At 35.3% G+C, this 18,959-nt stretch overlaps 1 protein-coding gene across 5 annotated transcripts in view; it reads left to right on the top strand.

Moving 5' to 3' along the window:
• Nucleotides 1-18,959, top strand: part of CNOT6 (CCR4-NOT transcription complex subunit 6) — a 70,976-nt gene that overhangs the window by 37,134 nt on the left and 14,883 nt on the right. For all 5 annotated transcript variants that reach the window (XR_005056935.2, XR_005056934.2, XM_073222066.1 and 2 more), the window contains 2 exons: nt 12,199-12,385; nt 14,301-14,386. Coding sequence is in view for 3 of the 5 variants with exons in the window: in XM_073222066.1 (XP_073078167.1) it covers nt 12,199-12,385; nt 14,301-14,386 (273 nt within the window). In the remaining 2 variants the exon portion in view is untranslated. The remainder of the gene's footprint in view (nt 1-12,198; nt 12,386-14,300; nt 14,387-18,959) is intronic.

Below are 18,959 nucleotides of genomic sequence, written 5' to 3'. Positions count from 1 at the left end.
AAGCACTGCACTACAGAGTATTTTTGGGGTTATACAGCTACATTTGAGGGAGTGGTGGGTTCGAAAATATGGAATCCGGGAATAATGGGGATCACCTGTAATTGCTGTTTCTTCTAAAATGTCGGAGTTTTAGAGATTCAGTCAAGATTTCTTCCTTGTTTTTTCTAAATCTGCAAATGTGGAGGTAGCAATTTAATTTCCTCACAGGTAAATAATTACACTTAGTCCCTTAGTATTAGCTAATCAACCCTCTGATTTCAGGGAATACTAATTAGATTCTTCCTGTCTCCTGGTATGTAGCAATAAGGGATTCTGGGCAGTTTAGAATGAAGTTGCTTATCAAAGTAGGGCTCTTACCCTAGGCCAGAATAATCCCAGCCTTTCTCAAGTCACTGAGCTGCTCAAAACAGAATGCTTGTTTTTGGGTGCTTATGAATAAGTACAATTTAATGGAAAAGTTTAAGGAAAAGCATCAGAATCTCAAAAGGCAAGTCCCTTTTGTTTATTAGCTTCTCCCAGAATATTAGAAACCCTAATTTCTTGAATTGCTTAGTTATACCAATAGAGATTTTATCTTGTCCATAACATGTTACTTTTGCTTCTGTAAATGTTGACTGTTTAAACTTTTTTCCCCAAAAACGAATTGAAGCCTGCCATTATTTTCATTTTCAATCTCTAGGGTTTGAGTTAACTTCCATTACTTTTCTAGGTGTTGGCGTTAAGAAATTTATCGCAGAATTTTTCTTTTTCTTGTATGGTAATTAGAGATCTGTGTCTTCCCTTTGCTTCTCCCTCCAACCGCTGTATGGGTGATTCATTTGTACATGAATCCTTAGACTTGCTTTTTTTTTTTTCCTTCCCTTCTTCATAGACTTTCTGGTTTCCTCACTGGCTACCTTCTTGTTTGAGAATTTTGTATCCTTCATACGAAGTTGAAGTATAAAATGCATTTCTCAAGCCCTTTTATTTACCTTTTCTTCTTAAGTATTGTAATACTTAAACATACAAAACATGGTTAGGCACTCCATAAATAGTTTGTGTTATTTGAAGTGTTTTGTTCATATTGAATATTAGCTGTGCGTTTTCAGTTTTATGAAATGAAAATGAAGTAAATAAAATTTGTTTTATAAATAGTGTTGCAGATTCTATTCTAGTTATTATACTAGAGTTATTAGTATACTCTAGTTATTATTCCTCTAGTAAGGAAAACACACCTTAGATCAAGATAGATTTTTATTACACAGCTTACTGAGGTGTAGTTGACATGTAGTAATCAGCATATATATATATATAAAGTGAATAATGTGATATGTTTTGACCTGTAAGCACATCTTTGAAACAAACCATCACCATGTCAAAAAATGAACATATCCATCATTCCTCCGAATCTGTAATCCCTTCTACCTTGCCTCCCTCATTTCTCCCTCCTCTCCCCCATTCCCAGTGACCGCTGTCGTTTTCATTTGCTCTTCCCCAGTGACTGCTGACTTTGAGCACCTTTTCATGTGATTATTTGCCATCTGTATATCTTTGGTGAAGTGTCTGTTTTATCTTTTACCTGTTTTGAAAATTGGGTTCTCTTATTGTTGAGTTTTGGGAGTTCTTTATTGAAATCAGGTAGTGCTATTCTTCCAGCTGTTTTTTTGGAGTGGTTTTGGCTTTCTAAACTTTTTGAATTTCCATCTGAATTTTAGAATCAGCTTGCCAGTTTCAAACTTGCTGGCATTTTGATTGGGATAGTGTTGACTCTGTAAACCAATCTGAGATCTAACAGCAATATTGAATCACCAATGGATGAATGTTTTATATCTCTTCACTTATTTAGGACTTCTTTAATTTCTTTCAGTGTTGCTTTGTAGATTTTAGTACACAAGTCCTGCACATTTTTTGGTCACATTTGCCCTTAGGTAATTTTGGTACTAAATGATTTTGTAAATGTTTTCTTTTTTAAATGTTAGTATCTGATTGATCATTGCTAGTATATAGAAACAGATACTTTTGTGTATTGATCTTTTATCCTACAACCTTGCTTAACTCACTTATCAGTAGCATTTTTATAGATTCCATAGGGTTTTTAAGATGATTGTGCCATTTGTAAGTAAAGATAGCTTTACTTCTGCCTTTCCAATTTTTAATTTTTCTTGTCTTATTGCACTGACTAGAACCCCCAGGATAATGTTAAATGGAAGTGATGAGAGTGGACATTCTGCTTTTGTTTTGCATCTTAGGGGAAAAAGCTTGTGTTCCTTTACCGCTAAGCTTTTTGCAGATTTCTTTTTTTTATTAAAATTGAGGAAGTTCTTTTTTGTTCTTAGCCTACTGAGAGGCTTTCTTTTTTTTTAAATTTAGGAACACGTTGATTTTGACAAATGCTTATTTTACATCTATTTAGATTACTTTCTTTTCTAATGTTCAACAAACCTTGAATTTCCTGGCACAAATATTATTGGGTCATTACTCTTCTAATATATTGTTGGAATTCATTTATTAAAATTAGGTTAAATTTTGGATTTATGTTCCTGAGGGAAGTTGGTGTGTAGTACTCATGAACTAGTTTTGTCTGATTTTGATATCAGGGTAATGTCTTCATAGAATGAGTTGGAAAGTGTCCTCTTGTTTTCAGTTTGTGGTGATTTTGTGTAGAATTGATAATAGTTCTTCCTTAAATATTTCTTAATAATCACTTATGAACTCTTACTGTTCTGAGATTTTCTTTGTGGGAAGATTTTTATTGAACACGTCAGCATCAATACTGTTGTGCAGTCATCACTGTCGTCCATCTCCATAGCTCTTTTCATCTTGTAATTTGCCTTCATTTTTGAAAGTTTTTGCTGTGTTGCTAGGTTGACAGGATTTTTCTTTTGGTACATTAGAAATTTTGCTCTGCTGTTGTTTCTGTTGCATTATTCACAACTAGAATTCTACAGACATTTTATCATTGTTTTTCTTTGTGAAATGTAATTATTTTTCATCTGACCACTTTTAAGATTTTCTCTGTATCATTTATTTTAAGCTCTTTGATTAAGATGTGCCTTCATTTAATTTTCTGTTCTTCATGGAGTTTTCATGTACTTGGGATTCACTGAGCTTTTGGTGTCTGTAGTTTATAGTTTTCATCAAATGTGGAAAATTTTCTGCCTGTCTCTTTTTTTGGTAACAGCTTGACATATAATTCACAGAATTCATCCATTTACAGTGCACATTTATTGGTTTTTGTATATTCACAGAGTTGTGTGTTTGTTTCTATAATCAATTTGAGAAAATTTTCATTGTCACCAAAAGTAGCATTTCCTCTCAACCAGCCAACCCTTGAGAGCCATTAATCTTTTTGTCTTAGTGGATTTTTGACTGTTGTGGACATTTCATATAAATAGACTCATATACTATGTAGTCACAAACTTCTTTCAGTTCAGCAGAATGTGTAAGGTTTGTCCATGTTGTAGCATGTACTCGTACTTCATATAATATTCTATCATATGAATATACCACTTTTTATTTATCCATTAATCAGTTGATGGACATTTGGATTGTTTCTACTTCTTGACTCTTAAAAATAATTTTGCTATGAATACTTGTATTTAGGTTTCTGTGTTGACGTATGTTTTCATTTCCTTCGGGATTACACCTCGGAGTGAATTAATTGCTATTTCATGTGGTACCTCTCTGTTTATTTAACCTTTTTGAGGAACTACATAATATTTTCCCAAGAGGCTGCATCACTTCATCTTTCTACCAGCAGCATATGAATGTCTAATCATCTTTTTGTTATACTCATCCTAGTGGGTGTGAAGTAGTGTATCATTGTAGTTTTGACTTGGGTTTCCCTGATGGCTGATGGTATTGAGCATTTTTTTAATTGAAGCACATCATTGATGTACAATCTTATATTAGTTTCAGGTGTACAACACAGTCATTCAGCAATTACCCATATTAAATCCCCACCCCCACTAGTGCAATTACTGTCTGTCAGCATAGGAAGATGTTACAGAATCATTGGCTATATTCTCCATGCTGTACTACCATCCCTGTAACCAACTTATATTATGATTGGGAATTTTTGTGCCCTTTTATCCTCCTCACCCTTCTCCCCCAAGCCCATCCCCAGTGGTAACCACCAGTCACTTCCCCATTGTCTTATGAGTCTACTGTAATTTTGTTCACTGTAATTTTGTTCATTTTGTTTTGTTTTTCTATTCCACAAATAAGTGAAATCATATGGTATTTGTCTTTCTCTGCTGGGCTTATTTCACTTAGCATAATACCCTCTAGGTCCACTCATGTTTTCACAAATGGCAGGTTTTGTTTTTTATGGCTGAGTAACATTCCTTTGTGTATATGTACCACCTCTTTATCCATTCATCAATTGATGGACACTTTGGTTGCTTCCATATCTTGGCTATTTTAAGTAATATGGCAATAAACAGGGGTGCATACATCGTTTTGAATCAGGGATTGTGTTTTCTTTGTAATAATTCCTAGAAATGGAATTACTGGGTTGTATGGTATTTCTGTTATTAGTTTTTTGAGGAACCTCCGTACTGCTTTCCACAGTGGCTGTACCAGATTACATTCCCACCAAAAGTGTAGGACGGTTCCCTTTGCTCTACATCCTCCCCAGCACCTCTTATCTCTTGTCCTTTGGATGGTGGCCATTCTCACTGGTGAGGTGATATCTCATTGTGGTTCTGATTTGCATTTCCCTGATGGTTAGTGATGTGGAACATCTTTTCGTGTGCTTGTTGCCCATCTGTATTTCTTCTTTGGAAAAATATCTGTTCACAGCCTCTGCCCATTTTTTAATCAGATCATTTGTGTTTTTGGTGTTGAGTCATGAGTTCTTTATATATTTTGGATTTTAACCCCTTATTGGATAGAATGTGTACGAATATGTTCTCCCATACTGTAGGATGCCTTTTTGTTCTGATGGTGTCCATTGCTGTACAGAAGCTTTTTAGTTTGACATAGTCCCACTTGTTTATTTTCTATTTTTGTTCCCTTGACTGAGAAGATATGCCCAGGAAAATATTGCTCAAGCTTGTGTTCAAGAGATTATTGCCTATGTTTTCTTCTGAGAGTTTTATGATTTCCTGTGTTACATTCAGGTCTTTGATCCGAGTTTACTTTTGTGTAAGGAGTTGTTAGACAGTAATCCAGTTTCATTTCCTTACATGTAGCTGTCCAGTTTTCCCAACACTATTTATTGTAGAGACTTACTTCCCCACTGCATATTTATGGCTCCTTTATTTTATATTAATTGACCATATGCATGGGTTTATATCTGGGCTTTCTTTCTATTCCATTGATCTATGGATCTGTTCTTGTGCTGGTACCATACTCTTTTGATTACTGTAGCTTTATAGTATAGGAAGTCAGGGAGCCCCATAATACCCCCAGCTTTGTTCTTCTTTCTCAGGATTGCTTTGGCTATTTGGGGTCTTTTGTAGTTCCATGTAAATTTTAGGATTTATATGCTCTAGTTCATTGAAAAATGCCATTGTTATTTTTATAGAGATTGCATTGAATCTATAAATTGCTCTGAGCAGGATAGCCATTTTGACAATATTAATTCTTATGAGCATTGGATAGATTTCCATGTATTTGTGTCTTCCTCGATTTCTTTCATCAGTGACTTACAGTTTTCAGAGTACAGGTCTTTTCACCGTGGTTAGGTTTATTCCTAGGTATTTTATTATTATTAGTATAATTTGTAAATGTAATTGTTTTCCTGATTTCTCTTCTTCTAGTTCATTGTTAGTATATAAGAACAGAACAGGTTTCTGTGTAATAATTTTGTATCCTGCAACTTCACTGAATCCAGTTCTAATAGTTTTTTTGGTGGAGTCTTCAGGGTTTTCTATATGTAGTATCAGGTCATCTGCAAATAGTAACAGTTTAACTTCTTCCATACCAGTTTGGATGCCTTTTATCTCTTTGTCTTGTCTGGTTGCCATAGCTAGGACTTCAATACTATATTGAATACAAGTGGTGAGAATGGACATCCTTGTTTTGTTCCTCATCTTAGAGGAAATCCTTTTAGCTTTTCGCCATTGAGTATGATGTCAGCTGTGGGTTTGTCATATGTGGCCTTTATTATGTTGAGGTATATACCTTCTGTGCCTATTTTGTTGAGAGTTTTTATCATTTATGAATGTTGAATTTTGTCAATGCCTTTTCAGTATCTGTTGAGATAATTTTGTAATTTATCTTTTTGTTAATGTGGTATATGGTGTTGATTGATACATGAATATTATACCATTCTTGCATCCCTGGAATAAATCCCACTTGGTCATGATGGAAGTATTTTTTAATTTGGTTTGCTAATATTTTATTGCAGATTTTGCATCTTTGGTCATCAGGGATATTTGTCTATAATTTTCTTTTTTTTTTGTACTGTCTTTGTCTGTTTTGGGCAGTAGAGGGATGCTGGCCTCATAGAATGAGTTTGGAAATTTTCAAATCCCTTCTGCTTTTTGGGGTACTTTAAGAAGGATGGGTACTAGCTCCTTAAATGTTAGGTTGAATTCAGCTGTGAAGCTGTCTGGTCCTGAACTTTTGCTTGTTGGGAATTTTTTGATTATCAGTTCAATTTCATTACTAATAATTGGTCTGTTCACATTTACTGTTTCTTCCTGGGTTAGTCTTGGAAGGTTGTATTTTTCTGTCCATTTCTTCTAGGTTGTCCAATTTATTGGCGTATAATTTTTCATAGAATTCTCTAATGATTCTTTGTATTTCTGTGGTGTCTGTGGTAACTATTCCCTTTTCATTTCTGGTTTTGTCTATTTGTGTACTCCTTTTTCTTGATAAGTTTGGATACAGGTTTATCCATTTTATTTATTAGAGAACCAGCTCTTGGCTTTGTTTTGTTTTGTTTTGTTTTCTATTGTTTTATTATTTTCTGTTTATGTTCCCCCTTCTACCGACTTTGGTTTTCATTTGTTGTTTTTCTAGTTTAATTGTGTTAGACTGTTTATTTGGGATTGTTCTTGTTTCTTGAGGTAGACCTGCATTGCTGTGTATTTCTCTCTTAGAACCACTTCTGTGGTGTCCCAAAAATTTTGGACTATGTATTTTTGTTTTCATTTGCCCCCTTGATTTCTGTCTTGATTTGTTCATTGACCCATTGATTATTTTAGAAGCATGTTGTTAAACATCCATGTGTTTGTAGGCTTTTTTGTTCTCTTTAATTTATTTCTAGTTTCATATCATTGTGGTCTGAGAAGTTGCTTGATACAATTTAAATCTTTTTTAATTTATTGAGGCTCTTTTTGTGTCCTAGTATGTGATCTATTCTGGAGAATGTTTGATGTATACTTGAGAAGAATGTATATCCTGCTGCTTGAGTTTCTTGTAGGCAGCATATAGATGGATCCTGTTTGTTTATCTATCCTGCCATTCTGTCTTTTGATTGGTGCATTCTGTCCATTTACATTTAAGGTAATTAAAAGGTATGTACTTGTTGCCATTTCATCAATTGTTTTCTATTTGTTTTTGTAGTTCCTCTCTGTTCCTTTCTTCCTCTCTTATACTCTTCTCTTATTATTTGATGATTTTCTGTAGTGTTGTGATTGGGTGTTTTTTTTTTGTGTGTGTGTGTATGTGTGTGTATCTATTATAGGCTTTAGGTTGTGGTTACCATAAGGTTCATTGATAGCTTCCTAACTATATAAAAGTCTATATTAAGTTGATGATTGCTCTAATTCAAATACAATTTAAAAGTACTTCTCTTTTATTCTTCCTCCTCCACTCTAATGGAAGTTAGATTAGACATTATATTTGATGTCATAATCTGCATTTTTTTGTGTACCCCTTGACTGACTTTGTGTATAGTTTTATTTTGTATTGTTTTAAATTTGTACTTGCTTGGTAAGTAATTGGTCTACTGCCTTTACTGTGGGTTTATTTTCACTGGTGAAAACTATTTAGGCTTAAGAACATTTCCATCTACAGCAGTCCCTTTTAACATACTCTGTAATGCTGGTTTTTGTGGTTCTAAATTCCTTCAGCCTTTGTTTATCTGGGAAATGTTTAATCTCTCCTTTAAATTTGAATGATATTCTTGCCTCATAGAGGATTCTTGGTTGAAGTTCCTTCTGTTTTAATACATTAAATATTTCGTGCCACTCCCTTCTGGCCTGTAAAGTTTCTGCTGAGAATGAGAAGTCTGCTGATAGCCTGATGGGGTTTCCCTTAGATGCTTTCAGTACTCTGTCTTTATCCTTAATCTTTGTTATTTTAATTATCATGTCTTGGTGTTGTCTTCCTGGGGTTCCTTTTGTTAGAAACTCTCTGTGCTCCCATGACCTGAGTGTCTTATTTCCTGCCCCATATTGGGGAAGTTTTCAAGAATTATTTCCTCAAAGAGACTTTCTATCCTTTTGTCTCTCTCTTCTCCTTCTGGTACCCTTATTATGCAAATACTGTTTCATTTGGATTGGTCACACAGTTGTCCTGCCATTCTTTAATTCCTAGAGATCCTTTTTTTTCTCTGTTCCTCAGCTTTGTTGTTTTCCTGTTCTCTAATTTCCTTCTCGTTGATTGTCTCCTCTACTTGCAGCAATCTGTTATTCATTCCCTCCATTATGTGTTTCATTTCAGTTACTGTATTCTTCAGCTCTTGTATTTCTTTGTTGAAGTCCTCCCTGAGATCTTCAATTATTTTCTGCAGATCAGTAAGCATATTTATGACTGTTACTTTGAAATCTTTATCAAGAAGATTGGTGATCTCTGTTTCATTTAGCTTTCTTTCTGGTGTCTTATCCTGGGGTCTTATTTGCAACATATTCCTCAACCCCTTCATTTTGTTAGGGTTTCTATGTTTCTTCCTTTGTATTAGAATGGGTCTGCTATTCTTCCTGTTCTAGATAGTAATGGCTTTCTGAAGGTCTTCTGTGGTGCCCAAGTCAAGACTTTTTACTGTCCAGTGCCTGGTTCTCTTTTGTGGTGGAGCCCCAGTTGCTGTTGGTAGACAATGGGTGGGGCTGCCTTTCTGTCTCTCTGCCTGCAGTGGTCTGTCTCAATCTGTCTTGGATGGGAGTTAGCCTCTGCCTGCCTTGCAGCAGTGGTGGTGCTGCTGGGTGAACCAGTAGAACTCTTACAGTGGCTGGATGCCTGGGTGCGCAGTTGCATGGCAGCACGGTGGAGGAGGGCCACCTGGCACGTGGCTGGACCACCAGCGAGTAGAAAGGAGTTCTTGGAGCTCGTTCCTGCAGTGGCCTCTCTAATTGGGCTGTGAAAGGGCAGAGAAAGCTCTGAGTGCCTCCCTCTGCCTCTCAGGCAGCAAAGTCTGAATGCTGCTGGGCTTGACAGGTGGGCAGGTGCAAGGAACGTGCTTTGGTGCTGAGCCATCAGTGAGAGGGTGGGGCTTTTGGGGCTCCTGTGACTGTCTACCTGCTTGGCCAAGGGAGGGCTGGGAAGTGTCCTTCACTTGCTCTTCTCCTGCAGAGAGCTCCATCCAACCTATTCTGTCTGGCACCCCTCCCACTGCTGGCCAGTCTTTCAAACTGCCACTCTTCTTTGGATCTAAGCAGTCCTGCTGGAGCATTTGTGTTTTCCACAAGTGGCAGGAATCTCACCATCCCTGAGTGCTTCAACTCACCCTTGTGTCCAATCCCAATAATCACCAGAACCCAGTGCACTGCAGGCTTGTGTTCCCAGGACAGATCTCCAGGGCCAGGTGTGCAGAGTTCCTGGGCGCCTCTCCCCTCCCAGCTCTGTTCTTCCTCCTGCCTGTGGGCTGGGATCGGGGAGGGCTTGGGTCCCACTTGATTGTGGTTCTGCCATTTTACCCTTTTCTGTGTGGTCTTCTTCACCAGGTGGTCTGTTCTGCAGTCTTCAGGTCATTTTCAGGCTTAGTTGTATTTTCTGTAGTTGCTTCTTTGGTGTGTGTGTGGGAGATTTCCACCTTGCCTTCCTACTCCACCATCTTCATTTCCCCACTCCTCGATATTGAGCATCTTTTCATGTACACGTTGGCCACTTGTGTATCTTCTTTGAAGGTGTGTCTGTTTGATCTTTGCCCTTTTTTAAATAGTTATTTTGTCTTTTTCTTGCTGAATTGTACACGTTTTTTACATATTCTGGATAAAAATGTCTTATCAGATTTATATCTGCAAATATTTTCCATTCTGTTAAAATCTTTTCACTTTATTGATGGTATCCTTTGAGGCACAAAAGGTTTTATTTTTTATGAAGTACAATTTGATATTTCTTTTGTTGCTTTTGCTGTTAGTGTCATATCTAACAAACCATTGCCTACCCCTGGCTCACAAGGATTTATGCCTGTTTTCTTGCAAGCATTTTCGAGCTAATTTTTGTATATGGTATGAGGTAAAGGTCCAACTTCATTTTTTTTTTTTTTTTTTGCATGAGGATCTCCAGTTCTCTTGCTTTTATTTCCTAAGATAAATTTTTTTCTGTCCCTAAGTCTACCTTGTTTTGGGGACTTCAGTTACATTTTTATTAGGCTGTTTAAAGTCCAAGAATTTATTGATGTAATATTTTCCTGCTATGTTTTCTCTCTATTTTATTATACATAGTTTCTATTGGTATATCTTCATTTTAGACATGGTGTGACCATGTAACTTTTAATGTCTACTAATTTATCATTATGTCTTCTGGCTGTTCTGATTGATTGATTTTCCCCCCTTCATTATGGATATGAATTTTTTTATTGGGTGCCACATATTGTGACTTTTACCTTTTTGGATGGATGATACACATTTTTGTTCTCATAACTAGTATTGAACTTTGTTTTGGGATACAGTTAAGTTACTTAGAAACAGTTTTATTCTTTCAGGGATTACTCTTAAACTTTCTTAGGTGAGACCAGAGCAACCTTTAGTCTAGGGCCTATTTTGTACCCCTAATAAAGCCAGTACCTGGTAAATTAACAAGATCTTCCCCTTCCAGTTGGAACACCAGCTAGCCTCTGTTCTGTGTGAACCTGCCGGTTGTTGCCTCTACTCCTTTTGGGTGTTTTTCTCTGCTGGCCCAGACAGTTTCTCACATACATATGCTGATCAATACTCAGTTGAAACTTGAGGGGGACAGTCTTCAGGTCGCCAGACTTACCTCTCTGTCCATCTCTCTCCTCCCTGATGCTCTGCCTTTGTAAATTCTAGACATCTTAGCTTCTCTGGACCTTTGCTCTGTCTCCTGAGCTTGGGGAGATCACTGCTTCCTCTGGGACCCCTTTTGTGCTGCTGTCTGGAAATAGGCTGAGACAATTGTAGGGTCTACCTTGTCAGTCTCATGTCCCTCAGGAATCACTCTCCTGCGTTGATTGGTGTCCGATCTCTTGAAATTCTTGTTTCATGTATATTGTCTGCTTTTGTAGTTGTTTGGAGGAGATAATAAATTTGGTTCCTGTTATTCCATCTTGATTAGAAGTGGAAGTCTCAAGACTGAGAACTAATTTTCTATTGACTGAAAAAGGACACTGGTATATTTCCATTATATCTGTTTCATTTTTCTCTCAGACTCGATCCTGGGTCATGAAAGAGCTTACAAGGAAAGTCCTTAGAAGGGATTGTAGAAACAACTGGCATCTTATCAAGAAGTGCCAAAGTACAGATTTAATATTTCATTGAAAAAAATTATTCTGTTCTTATTCACTGACTTCTGTGTCTACTGCTATTTGAAAATACAGTTATGATTTAGTATCTGAAGCAAATAATTTTAGTTGTAATTGCTAGTACAGCTTTTGTTTAGTTACATGAATGTTGATGAACTAATCACTTGGGTACTCTGGTCTTAAAACTTTGCTAAGATGAGAATATCTTACTTAACTTCTAGGCATAATTCTTGTTTTCTGGAATATAGATATGAATAGCCTCTGAGATACTGGATTTGATTTTTTTTTTCCTTAAGTCCAAATCAATTATGTTGAAATACTGGAGTTACCATTACTATCAACTATTCATATTTTTTCTTTCATGTCATAGGTGAGGCTACTTTAAAGGGTAAAGTCTTAAATACTATGTTCTTTAAAATAACAACACAATCTAAACATTGGATATTTTTTAGTCTGCTAAGTAGAGAGTTATAATTTACCATAGCAATGGATTGTCAACCCCTTCCTCACAATTTTTGTATGATAAAAACATCTAAATGTTATTTAACCCTGGGACCAAATTATATAGGACACTGTATATAGAACATTATATAACCCTTGCCTCGTACTTTCTTCTCTTACAGGAAAAGTCAGAAGCCTAAGCTCATCTTTGTGGTCACTGACTCACTTGACAGCTTTGCATCTGAGTGACAACTACCTGTCCCGCATCCCTTCAGACATTGCCAAGCTTCACAATCTGGTGTATCTGGACTTGTCCTCTAATAAAATCCGGAGTTTACCAGCAGAACTCGGAAACATGGTATCACTCAGGTGTGCAGATTCAGCTTAGTATGTAACTGTATGCCCCCTAAGACAAAAGAGAGCATTCATTTTGTTAGGAAACAACATTATCAATTTAATGGTATTTACACAAAAGCAAATGTAATTATATCCTTTATGTAAAGTTTCTTGGGAAAATAGATTGTCAACTAATAAATAATTAAGTAGATCCATTGCCTAAAATTTGTTTTATTGCTATGCTTTGTATAATATACTTTATTCTTGAACCAAACCTTTTGGACAAAGTTGGGGTAAACAATTAGAAGGACCTTGTGTTATTCCATATACCCACCAAGTTGTGCTTTTTCCTCACTAGATTCTGGGGTACCATATTATCCTTTATACAGAATCCAGAAAATAATTGACAATTAGTGAAACTTTTTTGGCCATCCCAGGGCTTAATATGTATGACAGTAGTAAAAGCCTGGGATTGAAAGAAGCTAAAATTAGTCATTGAATTTGGGGAACTGAAGTGTGAACTATATAGGAGGTAGATAGGACGTGGAGCTACACAGAGTGCAAATTAGAGTCAGATTTACCATTAACAAGTTGTATGATTTTGGGCAAGCTTCTTAAACTTCACTGAGCATTTCCTCATCTGTAAAGTTGCTATAATATCTTCCCAACCAAGGATGAGATTAGAGATATTTGAGATGATGAGTAAAAAAACTGGTTCCCTGCCTGGCACGTATTGTATTTAGTAGATGGTAATTGGTATTTCTTTTATTGCCTCTGTTTTATGAGGTAGGTGAGGTCTTCCCAATTTGAAAGCCAATTTCCAGCTATCAAGTTAATCCCCATGGAAGATCTTGCCCTATTTCATGTGACCTGCCTTTTTTCTCTGTGACTCCACTGGCTTTTCTACTGCCTTCTGCCATTTGTTTCATAGTTAAAAGGAGTAAGAATCTTGTGAGAATCTCTTTATCTTTGCTGCTTCCAGTCCAGCCTTTTTGACAGTTTTTTAGGCTTAATTATTGAATATATATTATGATCTTTTTTAATCTCCTGAGCCAAATTTACATAAAGGACCCCCTTTCCCATGTGCTGTGTTTGGAGCTCAATGGGAACCAGTTATCCAGAGCTAGTTTTCCTTGTTTGCTTAGTAGTAACCAAGGTTCATTTAAATTCTAAGAACTAAGGATTATAGAAACAGTTCTCATTCACATATGAAAATTGATAAGTAAAACTTACTGTAGGAAATTACCATTATTTCAATGTTGGGGTTTTTTTTCCTACTGAAGAATCCTTTGATAATTATATTAGAGTTATCTATACAAAACAAATCATTAAAATAATCATTAGTATTTAATGTGTCTGCTGTTTCTAAAATGAAAACAATAAATTTGGAGAAATACTAATCATAAACTTAATTGTGCAGCTGTCATAAGCACTTTTATTGGCACTACATGATCATCTTAATTCTCTTATAGCGCTTCACATTAGGCTATTTTTTAATTCTACCCTAAACACATGTAGTGGACGCCCCCATGTGCTGAACCAGTGCAGGGTAGTCTGTGGGTGGCCGGTTTACACACTATCACCTGCATGGAGTGAGATACACAACATGTGAAAGTGAATCTGTTGAATCTGTTTGTATTTACTGAATCCAATACTCTTTAAAAATTGGGCTTGTATTTTGTTGGTCTTTTTCTCATTTCATTTTTCTAGTAATCCATTTTTTTCCCTGTATTTTACAAATGTATTGGTCTTTGGCAGTTTGGGTTTTTTTTGTTGTGTTTTGTTTTTCACCACATACTATTTAAGAAGCATTGTACTAGACATTGGAATAAAACACAAAATTTTGTCATTCTTAGGAGATTATATTCCTAGAAATTATATTGTTGATTTTAGCTGCTAGGTAAAGGGTAATATATCTTCTAACTTTGTGGAATTTTTATATCCACAGGGAACTCCATTTAAATAACAACCTGTTACGAGTTCTACCTTTTGAGCTGGGAAAACTGTTTCAGTTGCAGACTTTAGGCCTGAAAGGTATAAGTGATTCCCCATATTTGTGCCTCTTACTTATGCTTTGTATGTATGTCTTTGAGTCTGAAGAAGCCGGGAGAGAGGATCCTTTTGCTAGGGATATGCAGGCTCACTCACCCAACTTGGTGAATTTTTAGATTCATCTCAGTGGTTCTCTCTCCTGTCCACCTGTAGACTGTCTTCTATCCATATATTGACTACCAGAATTAACAAATGATTTTTGGTCAGTTTTTTAATGCAAAAGGAATATAGAGCATCACAATATTAAGACCCTTCTCTGTTCCCCTTCCATTCCCTTTTCTGTTAGAGGCAGCTACTGTTGTACATCCTTCTGGTTCAAGGTTTTGTAATCTTACAGTGTATATTTTAGAATATACAAGAATACAAATTATCTGTACAAAATAAATATACAGAATACAAACCTTAGTCTGTATTCACAAGGAGTTTTCTAAGAACTCACAAACTTTAAGTTAGGGTTATCAGTCACAAATTTCCATACTGAGTGAATGTGTATAAAAGCCTCTGAAAGTAAGTGCTTGAGGAGGGGTAGGCAGTCTTTGTGGCACCTCTGTTTTGATGATGCCTTGCTCTTCCATTTCATAAAGATCCTTCACTATTTAACATCTAGACTTCTCTCTTTATTTCTTGGAAGTGTAAGTTCACAGAGATGCTTATTGCAGATATCCCGTTGGATATTGTTATGTATCTGTCTGTAATAGTCTTTTCACTGATTGCACTTTTTTTGACAAATCCTGTATTATTTTTCTTCTGAGCTTTGCAACTTAGAGCTACTTCTTAAGGTACATCGTCCTTACTTTCAGAAAATCTTTATCATTTATTTCTCAGGGCACCTATTGATTATTTGGAAGAGAGAAAATGTATCAGTTAAAAAAAATCATATCTATTGGCTACATCATCCATTCATACAAAGCCAGAATATTTCTGCCTCATGAATCAGTTGATACTATTTTCTTTAAAGTTGATTGCATAGATCTACTGTGCTTTAGTTTTTCTTCACATTTTTCCATGTTCTTCAAAATTGTTCTATAGTGAAAGGTAGGACTGTAGCCTTAGATGTGCACTTTTTAAATTTCTTATTTTGAAATAGTCACATAAACCTGTAAGAAACAATGCAGAACAGATCACGTGCCTTTTACGTAATTTCTTTCCATATGCATTATAGAATAATCTTGTCTACAGTTATAAAAAGTATTGCTGAGATTTTTATTGGAATTGTATTAAACCTGTATATCAAATTGGGGAGGATTGCCATCAGTCTTGTAATCCATGAATGTGCTATGTCTGTCCATATATTTAGATGTTCTTTGATCTTTTTCATCAGTGTTGTGTAGTTTTTGGTGTATATGTCCTGGAAGTGTTTTGTTAGATACATACCTGTCTTTTTCTTTTTGTGTGATTGTAGTGTATTTTAAATTTTGCTGTTCCGTGTGTTCTTTCCTAGTGTATAGAAATACAAGGGATTCTTCTATTTTTATCTTGTATCCTTCTGTCTTGCTCTACTCCTAGTTCTAAGAGTTGGGTTTTTGGTAAATTTTGGGGGAATTTTTAGGTTAAAAAATTATGTCATCTGCAAATAGGGACAGTTTTATTTCTTCCTTTCTAATGTGTATGCTTTTTATTTCCTTTTCTCGGTTAATTGCCTGACTAGAACTTCCAGCACTGTGTTGAAAAAGTTGTGAGAACCAGTAGCCCTCCTGTGTTGAAAAAGAGTTGTGAGAACCAATGTAATATCCCTCCTTCCAATCTTAGAAAGTATTTTGTGTTCTATTAAGTGTATTAATTGTCTTACTATTAAGTGTAATGTTAGCAGTAAGTATTTTGTAGATGCTCTTTATCAGTTTTGAGGAAGTTTCCCTCTGAGCAGGGAAACTTCCCTCTGTTTCTGAGTTTTTAATCATGAATGGGTATTTGATTTTGTGAAATACTTATTCTGCATCATTTGATATGATCATGTAATTTTTCTTATTTAGCCTGTTAATTGATTTTTGAATGTTGAACCAGCCTTGCATTCCTGGAATAATACCAACTTGGTCATGGTTATAATTCTTTGTATTGATTTCTGACTTCTGTATGATAATATTTTCTTAAAGATTTTTGACTAAATTCATGAGGCATATTTATCTGTAGTTTGTTTTTTGTTTGTTTTTTCACATGTACCTTGGTTGGTGTCAAGGTAGTATTTGCTTTATGAAATGAATTTGAAAGTGTTGCCTCATCATCTGTTTTCTAGAAGAGATTGGAGTTGATTTTTTAAATGGTAGACTTTTCCAGTGAAACAGTCTGGCCTGGATATTTCTGTTGGTTTCAAAATTATGAATTCATTTCCTTTAATAGGTATAGAGCTATTCAAATTACCTCCTGGGTGAATTGTGACAGTTTGTGTTTTTCCAGGGAAGTGACCCATTGGTTGTTAAATTTATGTGTGTAGAGTTAGTTGTTCATAGTACAGTTGACCCTTGAACAAAACAGGTTTGAACTGTGTGGGTCCACTTATACACAGAATTTTTCAGTATATATATTGTAAAGTTTTTGTGAGATTTATGACAATTTGAAAAAACACTTTCTTTTCTCTAGCTTATTACTTTATTGTAAGAATACAGTATACAATACATATAATATAACAAAATATGTGTTAATTGTAGTAAGGCTTTATCAACAGTAGGCTATTAGTAGTTAAGTTTTGGGGGAATCAAAAGTTATACACAGATTTTTGATGGTGAGGGGTGTCAGTACTTCTAACCCCATGTTGTTCAAAGTGCATACCCTTTTGATTACTATAAGGTCTGTAGTAATAACCTTTCATTTTTTACATTGGTTATTTTTATTTTTCTTTGCCAGCCAGTCTTGGTAAGGATTTGTCCGTTTTATTGATCTTCTCAAAGAAACAACTTTTCAAAAAAATTCCTCTATTTTTCTGTTTTCATTTTCATTGATTTCTGCTCTTCAGCATTTCCGTCCTGCTTTTTGCTTCACGTTTATTTTGCTCTTTTTCTCTAGGTTCTTAGGCTGGGATCTTAGATTACTGACTTAAAACTTCTTTTAATGCATGCATTTAGTGCTATAAATTTCCCTCTTGGCCCTGCTTTAGCTGTGTCCAGCTGCAAATTTTGATGTATTTTCATTTCCACTAGTTCAGTGCATTTTAAATTTTCCCTTAAGACTTCTGTTTTGACCCATGGATTATTTAGAATTTTCCAGTGTTTGCAGATTTTCCCATTGTTTTCAGTTACTGATTTTTAGTGTGATTCCTTTGTGGTTGAAGAATATATTCTATATGATTTCAGTTTTCTAAATTTTTGAAATTTGGTTTATGACCCAGAATATGGTCTATCCTAGTATATATCCTTTGGGCACTGGACAAGAGTATGTATTCTATTGGTAGAATGTTCTCTAAATATTGATTAGATCCCATATATTAATCTACTATCTATAAGTTGGATAGTATTATGGAGATTTTTGTCTAGTCAGCTGTTGAGAGAGAGAGGTGTTATCTCTAACTATAATTGTAGATTTCTCTGTTTTCCTTTCAGTTTTGTCAGTTTTTGCTTGAAGTATTTTGTATTGTTCGGTGAATACACATGTAGAATTGCTATGTCTTCTTGGGACACTGACCCTTTATCATTTACATAATGTCACTCTCTGTCTCTGGTACAATTTTATTAACTCTAAATCTACTTTATCTGATATTAGTATAGCCACTCCTCCTTTCCTTTGATTAATGTTCCTGTTATTTGTGTCTTTTTCCATCCTTTTCCTTTCAAATTGCTTGTCTTTGAAGTGAGTTTCTTGTGAACAGTCTGTTGTTGGGTAATGTTTTTAAATCTACTCTGCCAGCATCTGTCTTTTAATCAGTATATTTAGACCATTTATACTTACTAAAGTTATTGGTATGTTAGGGCTATATCTGCCACCTTATTTTTTGTTTTCTCTATGTTCTCCCAGTATTTTTTTTTTCCTGGCTTCCTATATTACTTGACCATCTTTTTGCTTGAACAATGTTCTACATTTACATTTTGATTTGTCTGTAGTGTGTTTGAATTATCTCTTTGTACATTCTTTTTAGTGGTTGCTCTAGATACTACATTATATATATATCATTTACTACAGTTTACAGGTGTTCTCATTTTACCAATTTGGATAAAGAACAGAAATCTTAACTCTCTTTATGACCTTATAATTTTCCTTCTATTTATGATAGAATTGTCTGAAGTACTTTCTCCACAAACATTGAGAACCAAATCAATGTTAAAAAAATTTTTAACTGCCAAATACGATTTAGAAAACTTAAGAGAAGGAAAGCCATTATGTTTGTCACCCCCACCCCTAGCTTTTTTTTTAACCATACTTTTTTTTTTTTCTTCCTTCTTAGTGTTCCTTGATTCCTTCTTTTTTTTCCTTTCTATTTAGGGAACTTGCATTAGTGGTTCTTTTAGGGTAGGCCTGCTGGCAGCAAATTCTCTTAGTTTTCTGTCATTTGAGAATGTCTGTATTTCTCCTTTATTGCAAGGGATATTTTCACTGGATATAGGATTCTGGGTTGACCGTTGTTTTCTTT

The sequence above is a fragment of the Manis javanica genome, chromosome 14 (assembly GCF_040802235.1).
Source record: "Manis javanica isolate MJ-LG chromosome 14, MJ_LKY, whole genome shotgun sequence".
Lineage (NCBI taxonomy): Eukaryota > Metazoa > Chordata > Mammalia > Pholidota > Manidae > Manis > Manis javanica.
The sequence above is the reverse complement of the archived record's forward strand: the minus strand, read 5'-3'. Positions and strand labels throughout refer to the sequence as shown.